Below are 17,812 nucleotides of genomic sequence, written 5' to 3' on the forward strand. Positions count from 1 at the left end.
GGGCTGGAACAACGGCAGTGCCGGATGTGGGTTCTCCTCTCCAGGGACACTTGAGGGAACTCATCTGAGCACTGAGGGCTCCCTGTAAGCATGGAACAGACAGAAGTGAGCCCACTGGGGCCACCAGACTGTTTGGAACAGGAGCCAGGAACAGAGGAGGAGGGGTGGAGAGCTGGGGTTGTGCAGATGGAGGTGGGAAGAGAGGATTTTGCTGCTCCCAGCAACTAAGGAGAGAATAGAGAAGGTCACAGAATGATAATTTTTGGTGTTGGAAGGGACCTTGAAGATCATCCTGCTCCAGGCCCCTGCCATGGCAGGGACACCTTTCCCTTGACCAGGTTGCTCCAAGCCCTGTCCAGCCTGGCCTTGAGAACTTGAGCCAGGATGGCCCTTGGCAAGAGGCAGTGGGCACAATCTGCATCAGGGGAAATTCCAGCTGGACAGAAGGGAATTTTCTCCCCATCAGAGTGGTGGTGAAACCCTGGAGCAGAAGCCAGAGGAGGGTGGGAATTCAGAACAAGCCACTGCTTTAAGGGCTCTGCTTTCACATACTAAGAGTTAATAAGGAAAGTTTCTAATTTCTCCTTAGGAGCTAAAGTGTTCCCGTTGACAAAACACTCCAGCTGACACTTGTTCTTGGTGATCCTCAGTTTCTGGTTCTCTTGGGAGATGGAGTCAACTTTCATCCTCAGAGATGATTTCTTAACTTGTTTGAAGATAATGTTTTGTTTGTTTGGACAAGATCTGATGGGGTAATCCCGAAATGAGGAATTGTGCTGTCAGTTCTCCCTTTGTATTTGCTGGATAAATGTTAGCTCTCCTCCTTTCCTCTCCAGCCTAATGCTGATAAATGCCTGCAGCAAATTGATTCTTGAAAATGCCAGAAAACAGTGGCGTGCAGACTCCTTAATAAACTCCTTGTTAGATCCAGGAGTGAATTAAAATGTTTTGAAACCACCCTTGAGTGATGGTGGTGGTGCTCCAGTCCGACTCCAAGTCCTGGATTTGCTCCTGAGGTAGAGACTTGTTCAGGACTGATCCCTCAAAAAACCCAAGGATTTGCTACAGGCAGGTGCCTGAGCTGGGGGACATTTAGGGACACAAGGATGGAATGAACTTCAGGGAGATAAAACACCTTTTGACCTTGCTGCATTTCCAGGTTTGAAAGTGTACTTACGTTGGATATCTCTGAGTGTTGCCTGCACATAAAACTTCCAGCAGGGAGATTTACAGTTTGGAGCTGGAGGAAGATTCCCACACTGGGTTTTGTTGGTGTGGTCAGATCCACGTGCTGCTGATTTCCATCTGCTTGTGCCTGCCCTGCCCAATGTGCTGCCAGATTTGTGGGAGGGCTCGGGCTCCTTCCAGTTTCCTCTCAGCAGAAATTCCATCCTCAAGCCAAGATGCCCTTCAGCAAGAAATTGCTTTAAAATATTAGATTTTCTCCAAAAGGCTTCTGTTTTTCAAGACTGGAGTTTTTCTGATTAAAAAGAAAGAAGGGGGAGAGGAGGAGTAAGACATGGTTAAAAAGCTTCTTCCTGTTCTAGTTAGGTTTTTATTTAGTTATTTCATTATTTTAATGAATGAACAGGAGGTTCACTGTGCTCAGGAGACAGAGAATGGGTAGGGTCCTCCACAGGGACTGAAAGCCATGAATTCCCAGAGGCACTTTGGCTTGAATAAGAGCCTTCTTCCTGGTGGATGACTGGCAGCTCCAGAAACAAGAGGGTTGGCTTCCTTCTCCATCTCTCTCCCCTTTTTTCCTCTTTTTTCTTTTTTTTTTTTCCTCAGTTTTTTCCCTTTTTTTCCCTTTTTCCTCTTTTTTTTTTTTTCTTTTTTTTTTTAATAAAAATGTGCCCCAATTGCTGCACTCATCTGACTTAAACTTCTACACAACTTTGGGTTGTGTCCTGTGCCCAGTCTCAGAGGTGGCTCCTTGCAGAGCTCACAGAACCACAGGTTTGGATTGGAAGAGAATGTAGGGATCATCTTCTTCCAACCCTTGCCATGGGCAGGGACACCTTCCACCAGACCACGTTGCTCCAAGCTGCTGACATTCTCCAGTTCTCAGTCTTGTAAAGAAAATAATCTTAAAGTGAGTAAGATCCATCTGCTCCGAGGTGGATCTCAATTCCAAGCACCCACAACCTCCTCCCTGTCTTTGAGGTGGAATCTCTTTCTTTGGGTGGAATCTCTTTCTTTGGGTGGAATCTCTTTCGGTGGAATCTTTTTGGGTGGAATCTTTTTGGGTGGAATCTTTTTGGGTGGAATCTCTTTGGGTGGAATCTCTTTCTTTGGGTGGAATCTCTTTGGGTGGAATCTCTTTGGGTGGAATCTCTTTGGGTGGAATCTCTTTGGGTGGAATCTCTTTGGGTGGAATCTCTTTGGGTGGAATCTCTTTGGGTGGAATCTTGGGTGGGCTCTGCTGTGGTTTCAGCTGCTCTGGGAGAGCTTTGGGACAGCGGGTTTGTCGTGAGCCCGGTGCAATCCTCACACGTGGATGTGAATCCAGGAGGGAATATAAAATCCATCTCTTCCCTTCTGGGCTGGGGTGAACTGCAGCACGCTCCAGCAGTGGCATTTGGGTTCCTGCACAGGAAAGCTCCTGTGGCTGCACAGGCTGGAAGGGACCCAGCTTCACCCACGTTGATGGAGTGTATGCTGTGAGCTCATCCCTGTGGGAATGGAGCCCTAATCCATCCAGTAATGGCATTTCCTCAGACCCATTCCCAGTTCCAAGCAGGCTTCTCTCCTTCCAGCTCCTTCTGAAGCTCTCTGTGGGTTCTGGGTGCCAGGGAGGATGCTGGAGGCGTGGGTTTGCTCAGGAAGGGGTTCTGCTGTTTCATCCCAAGGCTGGGAGACGTAGGTGGATCTCAGGGATGCTAATCCTGATGGGATGAGCTGGCAGGGACTCCAGCAAGCAGCACAGGTGCAGGATGGCATTTCAGGACTGCTGTCAGCTGGGGTGACTCCAGCAGCTTTGCTGGAGCAAAATCCTTCTGCTCTGTTGGCTCTGGGGGCTGTCAGGGCATCAGCTGGCTCTGGCCTTGCATTTCCTTGGCTTCCATGGAGCAGACCTTGAGCCAAGGGAGTTGGACTGGCCCCGCTTCCCAGCTGGGTCCAGAGGAAATGTGAGGGGGCAGCTGAGCCCGTGGTGCAGCATTTCAGCAGCCCTGGGGACTGTGTGTGGTACAAATAAGGAATTTAATACAGTCTCACATGTTGAACCCTCTGTCTTGCCTGCAGGTCTCAGGCAGGGTTTGGGGCAGAGTTCTGACAGAGCCAGCTTAGTTATGTAATTTAAATAAATGTTAATTATAAATATATTGAATTTATTTATGTATCCTATCGTTATATAAATATTAATTATATTACTCTTCATATATAATATGAAGAATATTAATTACATGGTTGAGCTTGATGATCTTGGAGTTCTTTTCCAGCCTTTCTAATTCTATGATTAATAGAATTAACCTCAGGAAGAGAGACACATGTAAATGCAGTGATAACCACTTCAGATCCGTGCAGTCTCACCCTGGGCAGTTTTGATGTTTAAGATCTGAAGTGTTGATTATCTGGTCTAAGTTCACTCTGTCAGACTCTGAATCCTGATACAGTGCTGATCTGCTTTTTGGGGTGAAAATGGGCAGTTTAGATAGCCTGGATTTCCTGGTCCAAGGGTTTTTTTAGTTCACAAGTGGTGCCATGCTGGGAGGTGTCTCCTGGCATATGTGTGATCATCTGGAATGAAATAGGTGAGAAATTCCTGCTTCTAATATAGAATTGAGAAAGTCCTTGTAGGAGGGATTGGTGGGAGTGTGTGTAGAGTTAAACCTCAGAGCATCTCCTACAGATCCTGCAATAAATAAAATAAACTTCCTGAGCCTCTCTGCTTTCCTGTGCTGCTGCAGTAAATAATGCTTTGTCTGGCCAGGGGAGTTGCAGCAAGAGACTGGCAGAGACTTCAGTTAACCAAAACTAATCCCTAAATTGGAAAATCTGTCCCCTGTGATATGAATTTCAGTTCTGTTTTAAACAAGATTAAATCTTCAAGCACAGGAATGGGTAAAATCCATGAGCCAGTGTCACAGATGAATCAAACACTGGCTTTTTTGCCAATTCTTTTAATATGTGGATTGGTTTTTTTCCCCCCAGAAATCCCTAACCTGGAGCTGGTTTTTCTGCTGGCTTGGGGTAGGGACTGGGGATGTGCAAAAGTGGTGGGGAATGTGTGTGCAACACTGATTTATACATTTATTTGTTATTAAGGATTCTGGGATTTTAATGAAAATTTTTGAATCTGGCAATCTACAACTTGGTAGAATGTCTCTGATGTCATTAATTTCCTTTTGGATTCCTTCTGATTGTGTCTGTTGGTCACTGAATCAGAGAATGGTTGGAAGGGACCTTAAAGATCAAATATTCTGTGTTTTTTTCTGGAAGCCCACTGAGAAATGTGCCTGAACTCACTGAAGGATGCCTTGAGACAGGAGAATTTGCCTGGGTTTTCACAAAACCAGCAAGGCATGGCAAGGGCACCCCCAAGGACAGACCCAAAATAGCTTTTGGAGAGCTTGCCACAAGCTCTGCTGCCTGCATGTAAATAAGGGGGAGAATTATCTTTATATATACAGGGGGAAAAGCTCAAAGGTTTTAAAATGTTTTCCTTGGCTTGTTTATCAAATCAGTGTCATCCAGTGCATGAATATCAGCAAAGCTCAGCCCAGAGTGACCTTTAGAGAGATGGAGGGTGGGATTTTTATAGAAATGTTGGTCTTTGGCATAAAAGGCACCTGAAACCTCCCTTGCCTTGGAAAACCCCAGATAGATGTGGGACTGTAACCCATATTTAACTTATATGTGCAGGGAGGCTTGAGCCCCAAATGGAGAGGGGAGGAGAAAATCCCAGCAAACAGTGGGAAATTGAGATTTGGGGTCTTGGGGATGTGCAGCCTGGAAGGCATCCAGAAGGAGGGGAATGGTTTGGGTTGGAAGGGACCTAAAAGCCCATCCAGTGCCACCCCACCGTGGGCAGGGACACCTTCCTTATCCCAGGCTGCTCCAAGCCCTGTCCAGCCTTTGGAACGCTTCCAGGGATCCAGGGGCAGCCGTGGCATCTCTGGGCAAAATTGGATGTCTTGATTTGGGTTACACAGCCAAGAATTTGGAATTTCTAGTAGAAAACATCATTTTTGGCACAGCATAAACAAAATAATTCCAATCCTTTTTATTACCTTTTTTTTTTCTATGATGGAGGATACAAGGAAGAACTGTATCACAGGATTAGTATCCAGGGTGATGCATAATCAAAAATAGTCACAGCTAAAAATAATTATAAAAATAATTCACAATTAAGTAGGTAACTCCAGCCCTTACCATGGAAAGGGAGGCAAAACCTAGTATTTTTTAATGTTTCTGTTGTCACTAAATTGGTTACATTGTTTTGAATAATTAAAAAGCCAGGAGAGTTCATGAGAGAAAAAGGCATTTTCCAAAAAATCAGTGTGTGCTCAGGGTCTGGAAGGGAATCATAGTGGCAGAGTTGCTCATAGTCTTTTCCAGTCTTCATCCTTCCTTGCTCATTGTGGGAAGAGAGGAGTTGTTGGAATATTTTCCGTGCAGAATTTAATTCAACGTTTCCCTGTTGAAACGAAAACACCTGTGGAGTGTTTAAGGCCAAGGAGTAAAATCCAGCCAGGAGCCCATGGAAATGGTGCTGGTGAGAGGCAGTTTGAAGATTGATGTCCTCGTGGTTTGGGGTTTTACCCATGGCACTGGAGCAGGAGCACTGAACAGATTTATTTGAGGGATTTGTTTGGGGGTGTGTGTGTGTTGAGTAGAATTTGAAATGCTCCTGCACGCTGAATGTTGCTGCTGGTGTGGTCTGTTGGCAAAACACCTGAAATATGTGGTGGTGGTGGTGGTGGTGGGAGGAATAAATGGTGGGGATGGGTGGTTTGGCTCTGCGGGATCTGAGCACCTCAGGGAAGGAAGAAGGAGTAGGAGCCTACTCTGGTTAGGATCCCTAATCCGCTGTGTAATCTGCACCATGTGGTAACTACTCAGTCATTTGGGCTCAGCCCAGGGGAGGGGAAGATGCATGAGAATAGAAAAGTTCATTAAGCAATTGCCTCAAAAAAAAAAAAAAAAAAACCAAAACCAAACCACCTAAACAGCCACCAACAAAAACCCCTCACCAAACACAACCCCAGCTCCATATCTGGAAATGTCCCCTCTTCCTTGACAGCTGGAAAAATGCTCATCCATGAGATGAATCTACATCAATGAGCCTCTGCCCAGACCAAATCTGGGCAAATTCCCAAATTTGCCTTTGGGAATGCCTCTTTACTCCAGAGAGCCTCCAAGGGTTGGGATCAAGTGGGATCCTATTGACGCTGACTTCTCTCTTCCTCCACAGTGGGAGCGCCTCTGGTTCCTCATCCTCACCTCATCCTTCTTCCTCACCCTGGTCTGGTTTTACTTCTGGTGGGAAGTTCACAATGACTACAATGAAATCAACTGGTGAGTAGAGCTTCCCTCAGGAAATTTGGGGTTTGGCCATCACACACCTGCTTGACACAGCTTTGGGTTCATCCAGATCCTTTGGATGGAACTGTAACGATGGGAAAGGGGAAATGGGGTGGGAAGGGGGGCTCAAGGAAAGCTCCTTCTGTGTGTAGATGTCACATGGCCTCACAGCTCCACTTTGGTGGCTGGGTTTTTGTTTGTTTATCTTGGTGGCTGGCTGGATTTGAAAGTGACTGAGCAATTTGGCTGCGGCTATTCCACAAAATATCCATGGCAAAAATTCAGCCTGAAGCACATGGGTGTGGAAAATATTATACAAAGTTGGAAGGAGCTGAAAAGGAGCTTTGCAGTGGGATGTGCTGGAATTTAGGGTGTTGCCAGCTGCCTCCAGTGCTGGAAATTATCCTCCCTTTTATTATCGGCAGCATCTTAAAACATTTTGACAGCACCTTGGGCTGTATTCTAACCAAACTGCTTTGACATCATCTTCTTGTCAAACATAAGATGTAAAGTGTATTTTAAAGCACAGTGGGGAGCTGATCCCTTAAATAAATCATCTGCTTTAGATGCTGGAGCCATGTGAGGGAGAGTGTTTACCAACATGGTGATGTGAGCTGGCTCCTCCCAGGAGAAAATGGGATTTTCCTCTTTGCTCACACCCACCCTGTGTGAAGGGAAACCATTCCCATGGCTCTGTGTTGTTTGTAACAGCAGCATGATAAAAATGCCTTTTTTTAAGTGGTATTTTGGAACCTTTCCCTTCTTCAGTTTGTACCCTCGGTAAAGGATGGGATTGCTCCAGTGCAAAACCAACTCTCAGCACAAAGTTGTGAGAGGGCTGAAAACATTCCCTCAGAAATGAAGGAAAGCCCTGGGAATGCTGGGAATGGGCACTGCAGCTGCAGTGCTGCCAAGTTTTGGGTCCCCAAATATTCTTGCAGGAATGGGGGGAGATGTGCAGGTCTGCTCTGGATGCAAGAGGCGTTTGGGATTGAACACAGATGTCACCTGCAGCCCAAAGCCCTGTGCCTGCCGTGCAAGCCAGGGTGCTGGAAGCACATCCCAAGAGGGAGAGGATTCCCTCTGGTGCTGCACAGGTCTGGGAGAGGCTCTCTGGATGGAAAAGAGCATTTCAGGCACTGCCACTCAGTGCTGAGGATGGGTCAGTGCTTTGTGTGGGCTGTAACCCCAGCTAGGTCCCTGCTCCACACACCACCAGAGGTCAAGCAGGGCTGGAAAACAGCTGTGGAAAGGCTGGGGAGGAGGAGGAGAACACAGGGTGAGGTTTTAATTACAGCCATGCCAGTTCCAGGCAAGGGGAGAAATAATTTCCACCGGGTCTGTGCAGGCTGAGCCTGGCCCTTCCCTTCCAGCCCAGCTGCATGGGCTCCCTGAAAACAGAGCAGTCTGGGGCCAGACAGGGTGTGAAGGACTTGGAAGCATCATTTCATTCCCAGCAGAGCTGTGACCCTGCTGCTGATGGGGCACAGTGGGGTCCTGGTGTTTAGAAACAGCACCTTTGCTGTTCCTCTGCTGTTGTCACTTCTGGGTGGTGTTTTTGGGCAAGATTTCCTTGCTGCTTGCTCCTGCTGCCTTCCTCTCTGCTCCACTGATTTCTTGGCAAGCTGGGAGCTCCTCCAGAGGAGAGGAAGGGCTCTTTGGGGCATGGCACACCAAGCCATGTCCTTCCAGAGGAGCTGGGAGAAGGAGTTGCTGTGATATTGGTGTGGAGCTGCTGAGCCCCTTCCTGCCCTTCCAGAGCTCACCCCTGGCAGCTCTCCTAGCTCCTGTCACCTTCAGCCTGTCCCACCAGGTGGAGAGGGACTGGAGGAAGACTTCTTCCCTCTCTGGGACTGGCTCCAGCTCTGCACCACCCTCTAGGAGGAGATTTTTCCACCCAGACCTCTGAGGGTCTTTTCCCTCTGGCACCCTTGAGGAGGTTTCTCATCTTTTTACCTGGGTATCAGGCAGCTTGGGCAGAAGTTGGGTAATTCCAGCTGTTCTGGGATTGAAATGGGTTTTAGGAGGACAAGGCAAAATTGAGGGCCAGCATGTATTGCTTCAGGCTATTAAAACTGAGGTCCTTGTAAGGTGCTCTGTGCCCCTGAAGTAAATTTCTTTCAAAAACTGATTGCTTTTGGCATTTCCCTTTTGGTGCCTACACTTGATTGCATGAGAGTTCAGCTCTGCACTGTCTGAGGTTTGTGCTGCACCAGGAGGCTTCACTCCAGCTCAGGCAGGCTGTGGGGATGCTCTGGTTTGTGACCCTGCCTGTGTTCCCCCTCAAGCAGGACCATAAATGCAAGTCTGTGTAGGAAATGTTTTCCTCCTTGGTTCTGGAGAAGGTTCATCTGCTTTGTGGCTACCGTGGACCCAGCAGTTTAAAAATAAATTTAAATCATTTGCACATCAAGTGAAGGCCTGGTGCTCTCAGAGGGGCACTGAAGGGACATCAGAGCAAAAGCTTAAATGGACTGAGAGCTCTGGGTGGTGGCATCAGCAAAGACTTCAGAGGAGCCCTCTTTCCTTTCTTCCCTCTTTTTTCCTAACAGCACGACTGGATCCCTGCAGATCCCTGGGTTTGTGCTCTTGGACTCCCTGAGCAGAGCCTGGACATGGGCCATGCCTGTTGAGCCCAAGGATTTGCTTTCCAGGTCCCACAGGGGAGCTTTAATCCTGGACAGAATTGGAATCAGAGAATATCCTGAATTACATCATGGAGTCCAGCTCCTAGCTCTGTGCAGGACAGCCCCAGAGATCACCCCAGAGTCAGACCAGAGGTTCTGGCTGATAAATGATGCTGGATTTGAGTGCTGGGGAGGAGATTGAATCTTTGACCTGCATTTATATAATGCAGCATTTCTGTCTGTGACCAAAACACAAAGAACCCAAGAACCAGTTCCTTGATTGAGCTAATTCCACCCCAGAACCATCCTGTCCTTGCTGTGCCAGAGGGTTTGCATGGATCAGCCCTGATCCAAGGCAATTTAGGGATGTTGGTTTGGTTTTTTGGCTTTTTTTCCTAAAATTCCAGAGGAAAAATTGAATCCAGGTCAGATCTGACCTGCCAGAAGCTGCAAGAAGGGTTCAGGGTTTCTCTGCCTCTCTCTCTCCAGTTCATTTCCATAAGGGATTAAAGCACTGGCTTGTCACTTGTGCTTTTTGCTGCCTGTCTCTTTTCTGGAGGAAGATCTGTTTTCTAAAGTCTTGTCTAACCCCAGTGAAGCTGTTCTGGTGTTGAATCCCTCCTTAACCTGTCCTTCCCCCTTCTCCTGCAGGTTTTTATATAACCGAATGGGATATTGGAGTGACTGGTCCATTCCAATCCTTGTCACAACTGCTGCTGGCTTTACCTACATCACCATGTTGCTGGTGAGTGGAATGAAATCCCATTGCTTAGAGCTTTGTGTGCTGCCTTTAAAAAGGCCACCAGCTTCTCAGGCCATCCACAAGCTGAGGAGTTTTCTCTCAGAAGTGATTTCTCTCTCCTCTTTCCCTTAGCCTGGAGTTGCATAAAATCAAAAGGGAGAAATTGATGGTCTTTGAGATGCTGAAAAGTAAAAGACAGATGCCCTCAGAGGAGGAATACAGTTTTGTTTCCCATGGCATGGCCCAGTTTCCACTTCTGGGCACAAGTGGCAGTAGTTTCCCTTGGTCCCAGGGTGCTGGGATTCAGGGAGGTGTCCATTCAGGTGGGCACTCACAGGCACTGCTTCCTGACTCTGAACTCCCTTGGAGGGCAAAGCTTTTTCCTGCACATCCTTGGCTTTGGAGAGGATCTGCTGGCCCATTCTGCCTCGTCTGGTTGTCCCCTTGGTTGTCCCCTCGGTTGGTGACGTGTCCCCGCGTGCTCAAACACTCCAGGGTGGTGATGTGCCTCTGTCTGACTCTCTGCTTGTCCCTCCCAGATCCTGGCACTGTGTCACATAGCTGTGGGACAGCAGATGAACCTGCACTGGCTGCACAAGGTAAATCTCAGCTCCAGGGGGAGCAGGCAGGGGGTGGCACTTCTGTCACTGTGTCCTTGGGAAGAGCATGAAGTGTCTGTGGTGCCAGTGCTCAGGGCAGCCTGATTCAGTCCCAGCCCAGGTGCTCCAGGAACCTCTCTGGGGCTCCCTTCTGTGCTGAACCCAGCCCTGGAGAGGGGCTGAGCAGAGGTGAAGCTGCTCAGAGTGTGCTTGGAGGGACCAGCTGGGGAAGCCTGGGGAGAGGAAGATGCAGGTGTTGAAGCTGAGGGTGGGCAGGGTGAGGTTTGCTGAGCCCCAGGGGATTTGTGTGTGAAGCAGTTTGAGAAACACTGCTGAGAAACACAGGAAAAGATACTTGGAGCACAGAAAGGGAGGGGAAAGGTGTGCAGGGAGAGAAGATGGGTTGGCAGGATCCCATTGTAGCTGGCAGTCTGCTAACTGGAAATAAAGGGAGCAGTCCTGGATCTGCCAATGCCCAGCTCCTCCTGAAATTCTGCACCTGATGGAGGAGCAGAGCCTGAACACCTCCCAGGACAAGGACAGCAGACACTTCCCCACCCTGCCTTCTGCTTTTCCTTTTTTCTTTGCCCTAGAGATGATAGAAATTGTGCTTCCTCAGGGGAAGAGGGTGCAATCAGAGAGGGAGCAGGGACTGTCTGACTGCTGCTGCAAAATAAATTATCAATCCTTGAGTCTGACATATGTTCCTTCATCAGGGAAAATGGTATTTTTCAGATATGTTGGTGGGCTTAGATGAGTAAGTCCAGAGGAGGGATGTGCTGGTGATCAGTTCTACCCTCTGGACTCCCACCTTTCCTCACCTTCTTCCAAAGAAGCCCCTTTCCATCACAGCTCAGATGTGTGGCTCTGGCTCTTCCCCACCTCCCTCAGCTTCCTAAGGAGGTTGAGATACAAGGCTGGAATAAATTAATATTTTTCTCTGAACCTTACTGAATTAACTTCAAATATAGATTAAAGTGTGTGGGAAAGGCTGGTATGGGCAAAGCACACAACTCCTTCCATATTTCTCCTGTAATTCTGAGCAGAGGGTTGGAAGCCAAGTGGGAGATGAGTGAGGGGAGGAGAAGCAGCAATAAATTGGAGGTGATGGGAGGAGGGGTGGAGATTTGTGTCCTGACACCTCTGTGTCACACAGGATGGCCACACCCAGGGGAATTAGGGCTCTAGAAAGAGGACTCTGTAAATGTTGGCAATGTGGGATTTTGTTTGCTGGTCTGGGTGTTAAACCTGAAATGGTCCTGGAGACACCCTGTGCCCCTGACGTGATCCATTCCTTTTTGGAGATCAGTTTCCTGCCAAGTCTCCCCTGCAGACTTTGGATCTGCAGCAGCATCCTTTGGCTCTGGCAGAACAGCAGAGGCTGAATACCAGACACAGGCAGAGAGTGAGGAATTATTTTTAGACAGGCAGCCCAGATTTGCAGTCTTTGCAGCTGGAGTTATTTCCGTGGCACCTTTCCATGGTTTGAACTTTTTACCCTCACCATGGAGCTGGTGATTTCTTTTTGACTGCTTTGCTCAGACCTCTGAGGGCTTCCACGAGAGGGGGAGGTCCTGGTGGGCTGAGGTCTGTCACCTCAGTGCCACCACTGTCCCTTTCCCAGCCCCAGCATCTGTTCTAACATGACAGCCCATGAGCCCACCCTCCTCCCCGTCAGTCTTTTTTCAGACCTTTTATTACCTGCAAAGCTTTTCTCTCTCCATTTCCCAACCTGCAATAGATATCCCAACCCAATTTTTGTACTCACCGCAGTCCCCAGCCTGGAAACACCCCCTGGTTTCTTGCAGATTGGCCTGGTGACAACCTTGATAACTACTGTGGTGACCATGTCGTCGATAGCACAGCTTTGGGATGATGAGTGGGAGATGGTTTTTATTTCACTGCAGGTAAGTTGTCTGCAAGGGTGCTTCCCTGGGGGAGGAAAGGGGCCAGTGCAGCTGAATTCCATGGGATTTGTGTATTTCTCTAGGATGAAGCTCTGTCTTGATGGTTGTCACAGCCCAAATTGAAATCCTGGCCATGAGAAAATTGTTTTGAGGAAGACTCGTGGTGTCATGCAGGGCTAGAGAAGTAGGAAAGGAAAATACCTACAAATTTAATTTCTTACAGATCTGCTCTCTATTCCTTTTCTCCCCCTCTTCCTCAAAAAAAGAAGTCCAAAAATATTTTCCCCATTTTGCTTCAGAGGTGACCACTGACGTGTATTTGGGAATATGCAAATCTATGCAAATACAGGGGGTGGAGATGGCATTCACACAAGTGACTAACATTTCTCTGAAGTGCTTTATTTCATTGGGGTATTTTTAAGATTTAGGCAGGGAACTGGAGAGCAGAAACACGACTCAGATGCTACATCTCCAGCTTTGTGTCATGGTGCTGCACCCTGCTGATAGAGTCCAGCCTGTTCAGAGAATTCCAGGAGAGTTTGTGTGGGAAGGGACCTTAAACTCCATCCAGTGCCACCCCTGCCATGACAGGGACACCTCCCACTGTCCCAGGCTGCTCCAAGCCCTCTCCAGCCTGGCCTTGGGCACTGCCAGGGATCCAGGGGCAGCCACAGCTTCTCTGGACACCTGTGCCAGAGGTGCCCTCCCCACCTCATCCTGAAATTTTTTAGTCTCAACCTAGACTATTTCAGTTTAAAACCATTCCTTCATGTCCTACTGCAGCTGACCCCAATAAAGTCTGTCCATGTTTTCTTACAGACCCCCTTTAAGTCCTAAAAAGCCCCAATGAGTCGTCCCTGGAGCCTTTTCCAACATCAGGATTTGGAAGAAAGCGATGGCCAAACCAGAACCTGCAAAACCAACGCATTTTCGAGGTGCTGGGGTGTTTTTAATCACATTTTCTTCTCCTGTTCTTGTGCCCTGCAGGCCACAGCCCCTTTCTTGCACATAGGAGCCCTGGCAGCTGTCACAGCACTGTCGTGGTTGGTGGCAGGGCAGTTTGCACGGACAGAGAAGGCCAGTGAGTACCTCCTTGTTCTGCAGGGTGGGCAGTGCCTGCTCCTCTTGGCTCTCTTTTTCTCCCCCTTGATCCTTTCTTTTTTCCCCCTTGTTTCTCTTTTTCCCCCCTTGTTTCTCTTTTTTCTCCTTGTTTCTCTTCCTCTCGTCGTTTCTCTTTCTCCCCCCATTGTTTCTCAATTTTCCCCCCCTTGTTTCTCTCTTTTCCCTCTCTGGTTTCTCTTTTCACCTCCTTGTTTCTCTTTTTCCCCCACTTGTCTCTTTTTTCCCCTCTTGTTTCTCTTGTTCTCTCCCTTGTTTCTCTTTTCCTTCCTTGTTTCTTTTTCTTTCCCCATCTTTCTCTTCCCCCCCGTTTCTCTTTTTTTCCCCCCCTTGTTCTCTTCCTTCCCCCTTGTTTCTCTTTCCCCCCCCTTTTTTCTGTTTCCCCCCCCATATCTCTTTCTCCCCCACTTGTCTTTTTTTCCCCTCCTTGTTTCTCTTTTTCTCTCCCTTGTTTCTCTTTTTCTCTCCCTTGTTTCTCTTTTCCCCCCATTGTTTCTCTTTTTCCCCCCCATTCTTTCTCTTTTTCTCCCCCCCATTGTTTCTCTTTTTCCCCCCCATTCTTTCTCTCTGTTCCCTCCCTTGTTTCTCTTTTTCCCCCTTGTTTCTCTTTTTTCCCCCTTGTCCCTCATTTTTCCTTTTCCTTTTTTTTTTTTGTTTGTTTTTTTTTTTGTTTGTTTTATAATTTTTAATAAGTCAGGAAGCTCTTTTCCTTCCCTCTTTCTGTTCTTGGATTGGTTTTTTTTTTTTTTATTTTTGAGAAAAAACAGTGGTATCTCTTGATCTTAAGATTATTTCAGATTCATTTGACTCATGGAATTTATCTTACCTGGAAGAGTTTACAGGCTTTTTAGTACAGACATGGTGGTTTAGAAATAAAAGAGAAAAAAAAACCAAAATATCTGTGAGAACCTCCAGTCACTTTTAATGGAAAACAGGATTTTAATATTTTGGAAACAGCTGCAGCTCTTAGTGCAAGCCTGTTCTTGCCATTTCTTTGTGGCATTTCAGCTTTTTTTTTTTTCTGAATAAAATTTTCTGGGTTTTTTGCTCTGGTTAAACTGAATTTTGAGAGCCTGGTTGGTGTTTGGGTGCTCCTGGGTGAGCAGGACCTGGCTCAGGATCCCATTCTGTGTCTGCCTGCAGGTTTGGGTGCTGGTGACACCTTGAAGGTGCAGGACACAGGGTGAGATCCCTGAGCAAGGTGTCACTGAGTTCCTGGAGTGCTCCTTGAATGATGGAGGAAAAAATCCCTGCCAGAGTTCCTAGAGGAACCTAGGAGTGAAACCAGATCAGCTGTGGCCAGGAGCTGAGCTGGGCCTAAAAATAAAAAAAAAAAAAAAAACACTACCTGCTCTACCTTGCATCCATTGCAAATATTTGTTTTAAGGGATTTGGTTTGGGTTCTTTTTCTTTTTCTTTTTTGGAGGTTATCCCTTGAGTTCCAAAGCCATCGTGAGTTTGCAAAATAAACAATAATTTTACCAAATTTTAAAAATCAACTCTTCTGCTGTAACATCAGTGGTTTCAAGTGGCTCCAGATATCTCAGGTGCTCAAAGGTGCCTGTTGTTTTTGTTTTTCAGAAGGAGCACACACATCTGTGGGGCACAGGGGGGATCCTGTCACAGCCCAGGGATTTATTTAAACATCTCCTGCTTGCTCAGTAAAACATTATTGCATTTTTCTGGTGCAAATCTCAAGGCAGAAGAGCTGGAGTGGCTTTGCCCTGGCTGAAGTGGGTGGTGCTGGTGAGCCACCAATATAAACTTTAAATGCACTGAGGTGGTGCCATGGCTTGTTTTTAGCTCTCTGTGAATTATTTCTCTTGTCAGGCAGGGCAGAATTTGGTGCTGTCCCACCCAAAGGGTGGAAATGCCAACAGCATTTTGAGCTACATTTCTGGAGGTGGAAGCAATTCACTTGACTTGTTTCCCCAATACCAAATGAAGTGAAAACCTCTTTCAGGACTTGATTTTAATTTTTGTAATGTTTTTCCCTAAACACAGAGCTCTGCTCTCACACTGGAGGCACTGACAGTAGGGCAGTGGAGGAAGAAGAGGAGTCTTGCCTTTGCTGCTGTGATGTGAGGAGGTCAGGGCCAGCCTTCTCACCATCTCTGTGTCTCTCTGTCCACCCCAGCCTCCCAGATGCTGCTGTTCACTGCATACCTGGCAGCTGTGGTTGCACTTTACCTGGTGCCCCTGGCCATCTCCTCGCCCTGCATCATGGAGAAGAAGGCCCTGGCCCCCAAGCCAGCCATCCTGGGGCACCGTGGGGCTCCCATGGTGAGTAGTGACCCTGAGCTGCTGCTGCTGGCACTCTCCAGGGATGGGTACAGCAAGTACAGGCTGTGGGAATAAAGCAGGGCTTGAGCCCAGAGTCAGGTGCCACCCCAGCTGTTTGAGGTGCAAACAAAAGCCTGGTTTGTGCCATTGGCTGCTGCTTTTCATACAGTTGTGGAATCCTTCCCTTCATCTTCTCTTTGGTTCTCATTCTCTTCCCAAACATTGCCACCATCTGTTTGGGGTGGCTTTTTTTCCTTCAGGCTTCTGAAGAGCTTTGGTTTGTGCTGCTTGTGCAGGTGAAGTCAAGAAGCACTTGCTTTGCTGCACAGCTGCTTTACATGTTCCAAATAAGAGCAGCTAACCTGGCTGCTGGCCTGAAGGATGGCAGCACACCCTCCCAGTGAACATCTTCTGCCAGAGCAGGGGAAGGGCTTGGCTGGGAAATAAATCTGTGTCAGGTCAGCTCCTCTTTCATTAAATCAAGCTTCAGCTTTCTTGTGTGGGCAGTTCAGTAATGAGGTCTCATCTCCTGCATCTCCTTATTAAATCCCTAATGGCTCTTGCTTATGAGTTTATCCTCTTGTAGGGCTGGTGGTTTGGTTTGTTTTATTTCTGGTTTGTTTTATTTCTGGTTTGTTTTGTGCTGTGTCACTTCCTTTCATTCCAGTTGAGGAATGTACTGAAAATTTGGGTCACAGAATCCCAGAATGGTTTGGGTGGGAAGGGACCTTGAAGGTGATTGAGTTTTGAGCCCCTGCCCTGGGCAGGGTTAGTTATGGATGCTCTCTGAAATATGGGGATTAAAGACATGTTTTATTTTCTGTTTTAAACAGAACTCTTACTGCCTTGGAGTGTTACTCACCTGGCATGATGGGACAGTAATGCTGAAATCCAATGGCCTGGCAGATCCCACACTAAGTCCCACACAGGGCATTGTTCTGCACAAAAGAAAATTCTTAGAGAAGATGTCATTTCTAAGATTTCATGTCTTAGATATTTTAGATATATTTAGATATTTTAAATATTTAGATACTTTTTTTTTTTTGGTCCAGTTTGTGGCTCACAAGGAGATTAATACTGGAAAGGAGAGATAAAGAGGAAAAAAAAATTAATGAAAAATAAATTTAAATGATGGCCATATTTCCAAAAGGACAGGAAAACACCCTTAAATCTTGTTGATGAAACAAAAGATCAGATCCTTTAGTGCAAAATCATAGAATCCCAGAATGGTTTGGGCTGAATGGTTTGACCTTCAAAACCACCTCGTTCCAACCCCTTGCCATGGCCAGGGACACTTTCCCCTAGACCAGCCAGAGGTTTGCAGTGGCTGCAATTAGTCTGGAATAAAATTTGGTTCTTCTGTCCAGGCTTCTTCATTAACCTCCCCAAGAAATGATGCCATGAATTTCTTTTTAAGGCCTGGCTAATTAAGGGCAAAACACAACTGTGGTGATGTCCAGCTGCAGCCAGACTGTGCTGCTCTTACACAGTTTCATAATCTTCTTTAAGGAAGGTCCCCAAAGCTCCTGTCTCTGTCTGAATGCATTTGCAATGGATTTCTAAGCACAAAAAATAACCAGAATGAGTTCATTTGCTGTAATTTTCTAGAAATTACTTGCTGTGTCTCTGCAGCAGGAAGAAATGAATAGTAGCCTGATTTTTGCAGGGGATGAGTCTCTCAAACCAAGGACAGAGAAGAGGAAGAGCTTTTAGAAATCCTGAGCTGGGTCTGTCAGGCTCTCAGTACCTGGGCATGGTTTATAAAAGAGAGGAGGTTTGGAAATCATTGCTTTGTGCCCCAAGGCTTCTTTCTCTTAGGAATTGGTTGAATCCCTTGTTATAAACCTGGGTTTAGGTTTTAGACAAAGCATAGCTGAATATATTGTACCAAGCAGGTATCCCTTAAAAAATCTGGAGAAATACAGAAAGAAACACAAGCAGAAAGGTTGCACTTTTTTTTTTAGTTATGGGAGTTTAGCTGTAAAGCCTTCTTAAGAAAATACCATT

At 47.0% G+C, this 17,812-nt stretch overlaps 1 protein-coding gene across 6 annotated transcripts in view; it reads left to right on the forward strand.

Moving 5' to 3' along the window:
* Positions 1-17,812, forward strand: part of GDPD5 (glycerophosphodiester phosphodiesterase domain containing 5) — a 99,342-nt gene that overhangs the window by 65,888 nt on the left and 15,642 nt on the right. For all 6 annotated transcript variants that reach the window (XM_050975348.1, XM_050975369.1, XM_050975361.1 and 3 more), the window contains exons 3-8: positions 6,419-6,522; positions 9,807-9,900; positions 10,437-10,496; positions 12,305-12,403; positions 13,391-13,484; positions 15,660-15,805. In XM_050975348.1, coding sequence (XP_050831305.1) covers positions 6,419-6,522; positions 9,807-9,900; positions 10,437-10,496; positions 12,305-12,403; positions 13,391-13,484; positions 15,660-15,805 — 597 coding nt within the window. The remainder of the gene's footprint in view (positions 1-6,418; positions 6,523-9,806; positions 9,901-10,436; positions 10,497-12,304; positions 12,404-13,390; positions 13,485-15,659; positions 15,806-17,812) is intronic.

This window comes from Serinus canaria, chromosome 1 (assembly GCF_022539315.1).
Source record: "Serinus canaria isolate serCan28SL12 chromosome 1, serCan2020, whole genome shotgun sequence".
In the NCBI taxonomy this organism is placed as follows: domain Eukaryota; kingdom Metazoa; phylum Chordata; class Aves; order Passeriformes; family Fringillidae; genus Serinus; species Serinus canaria.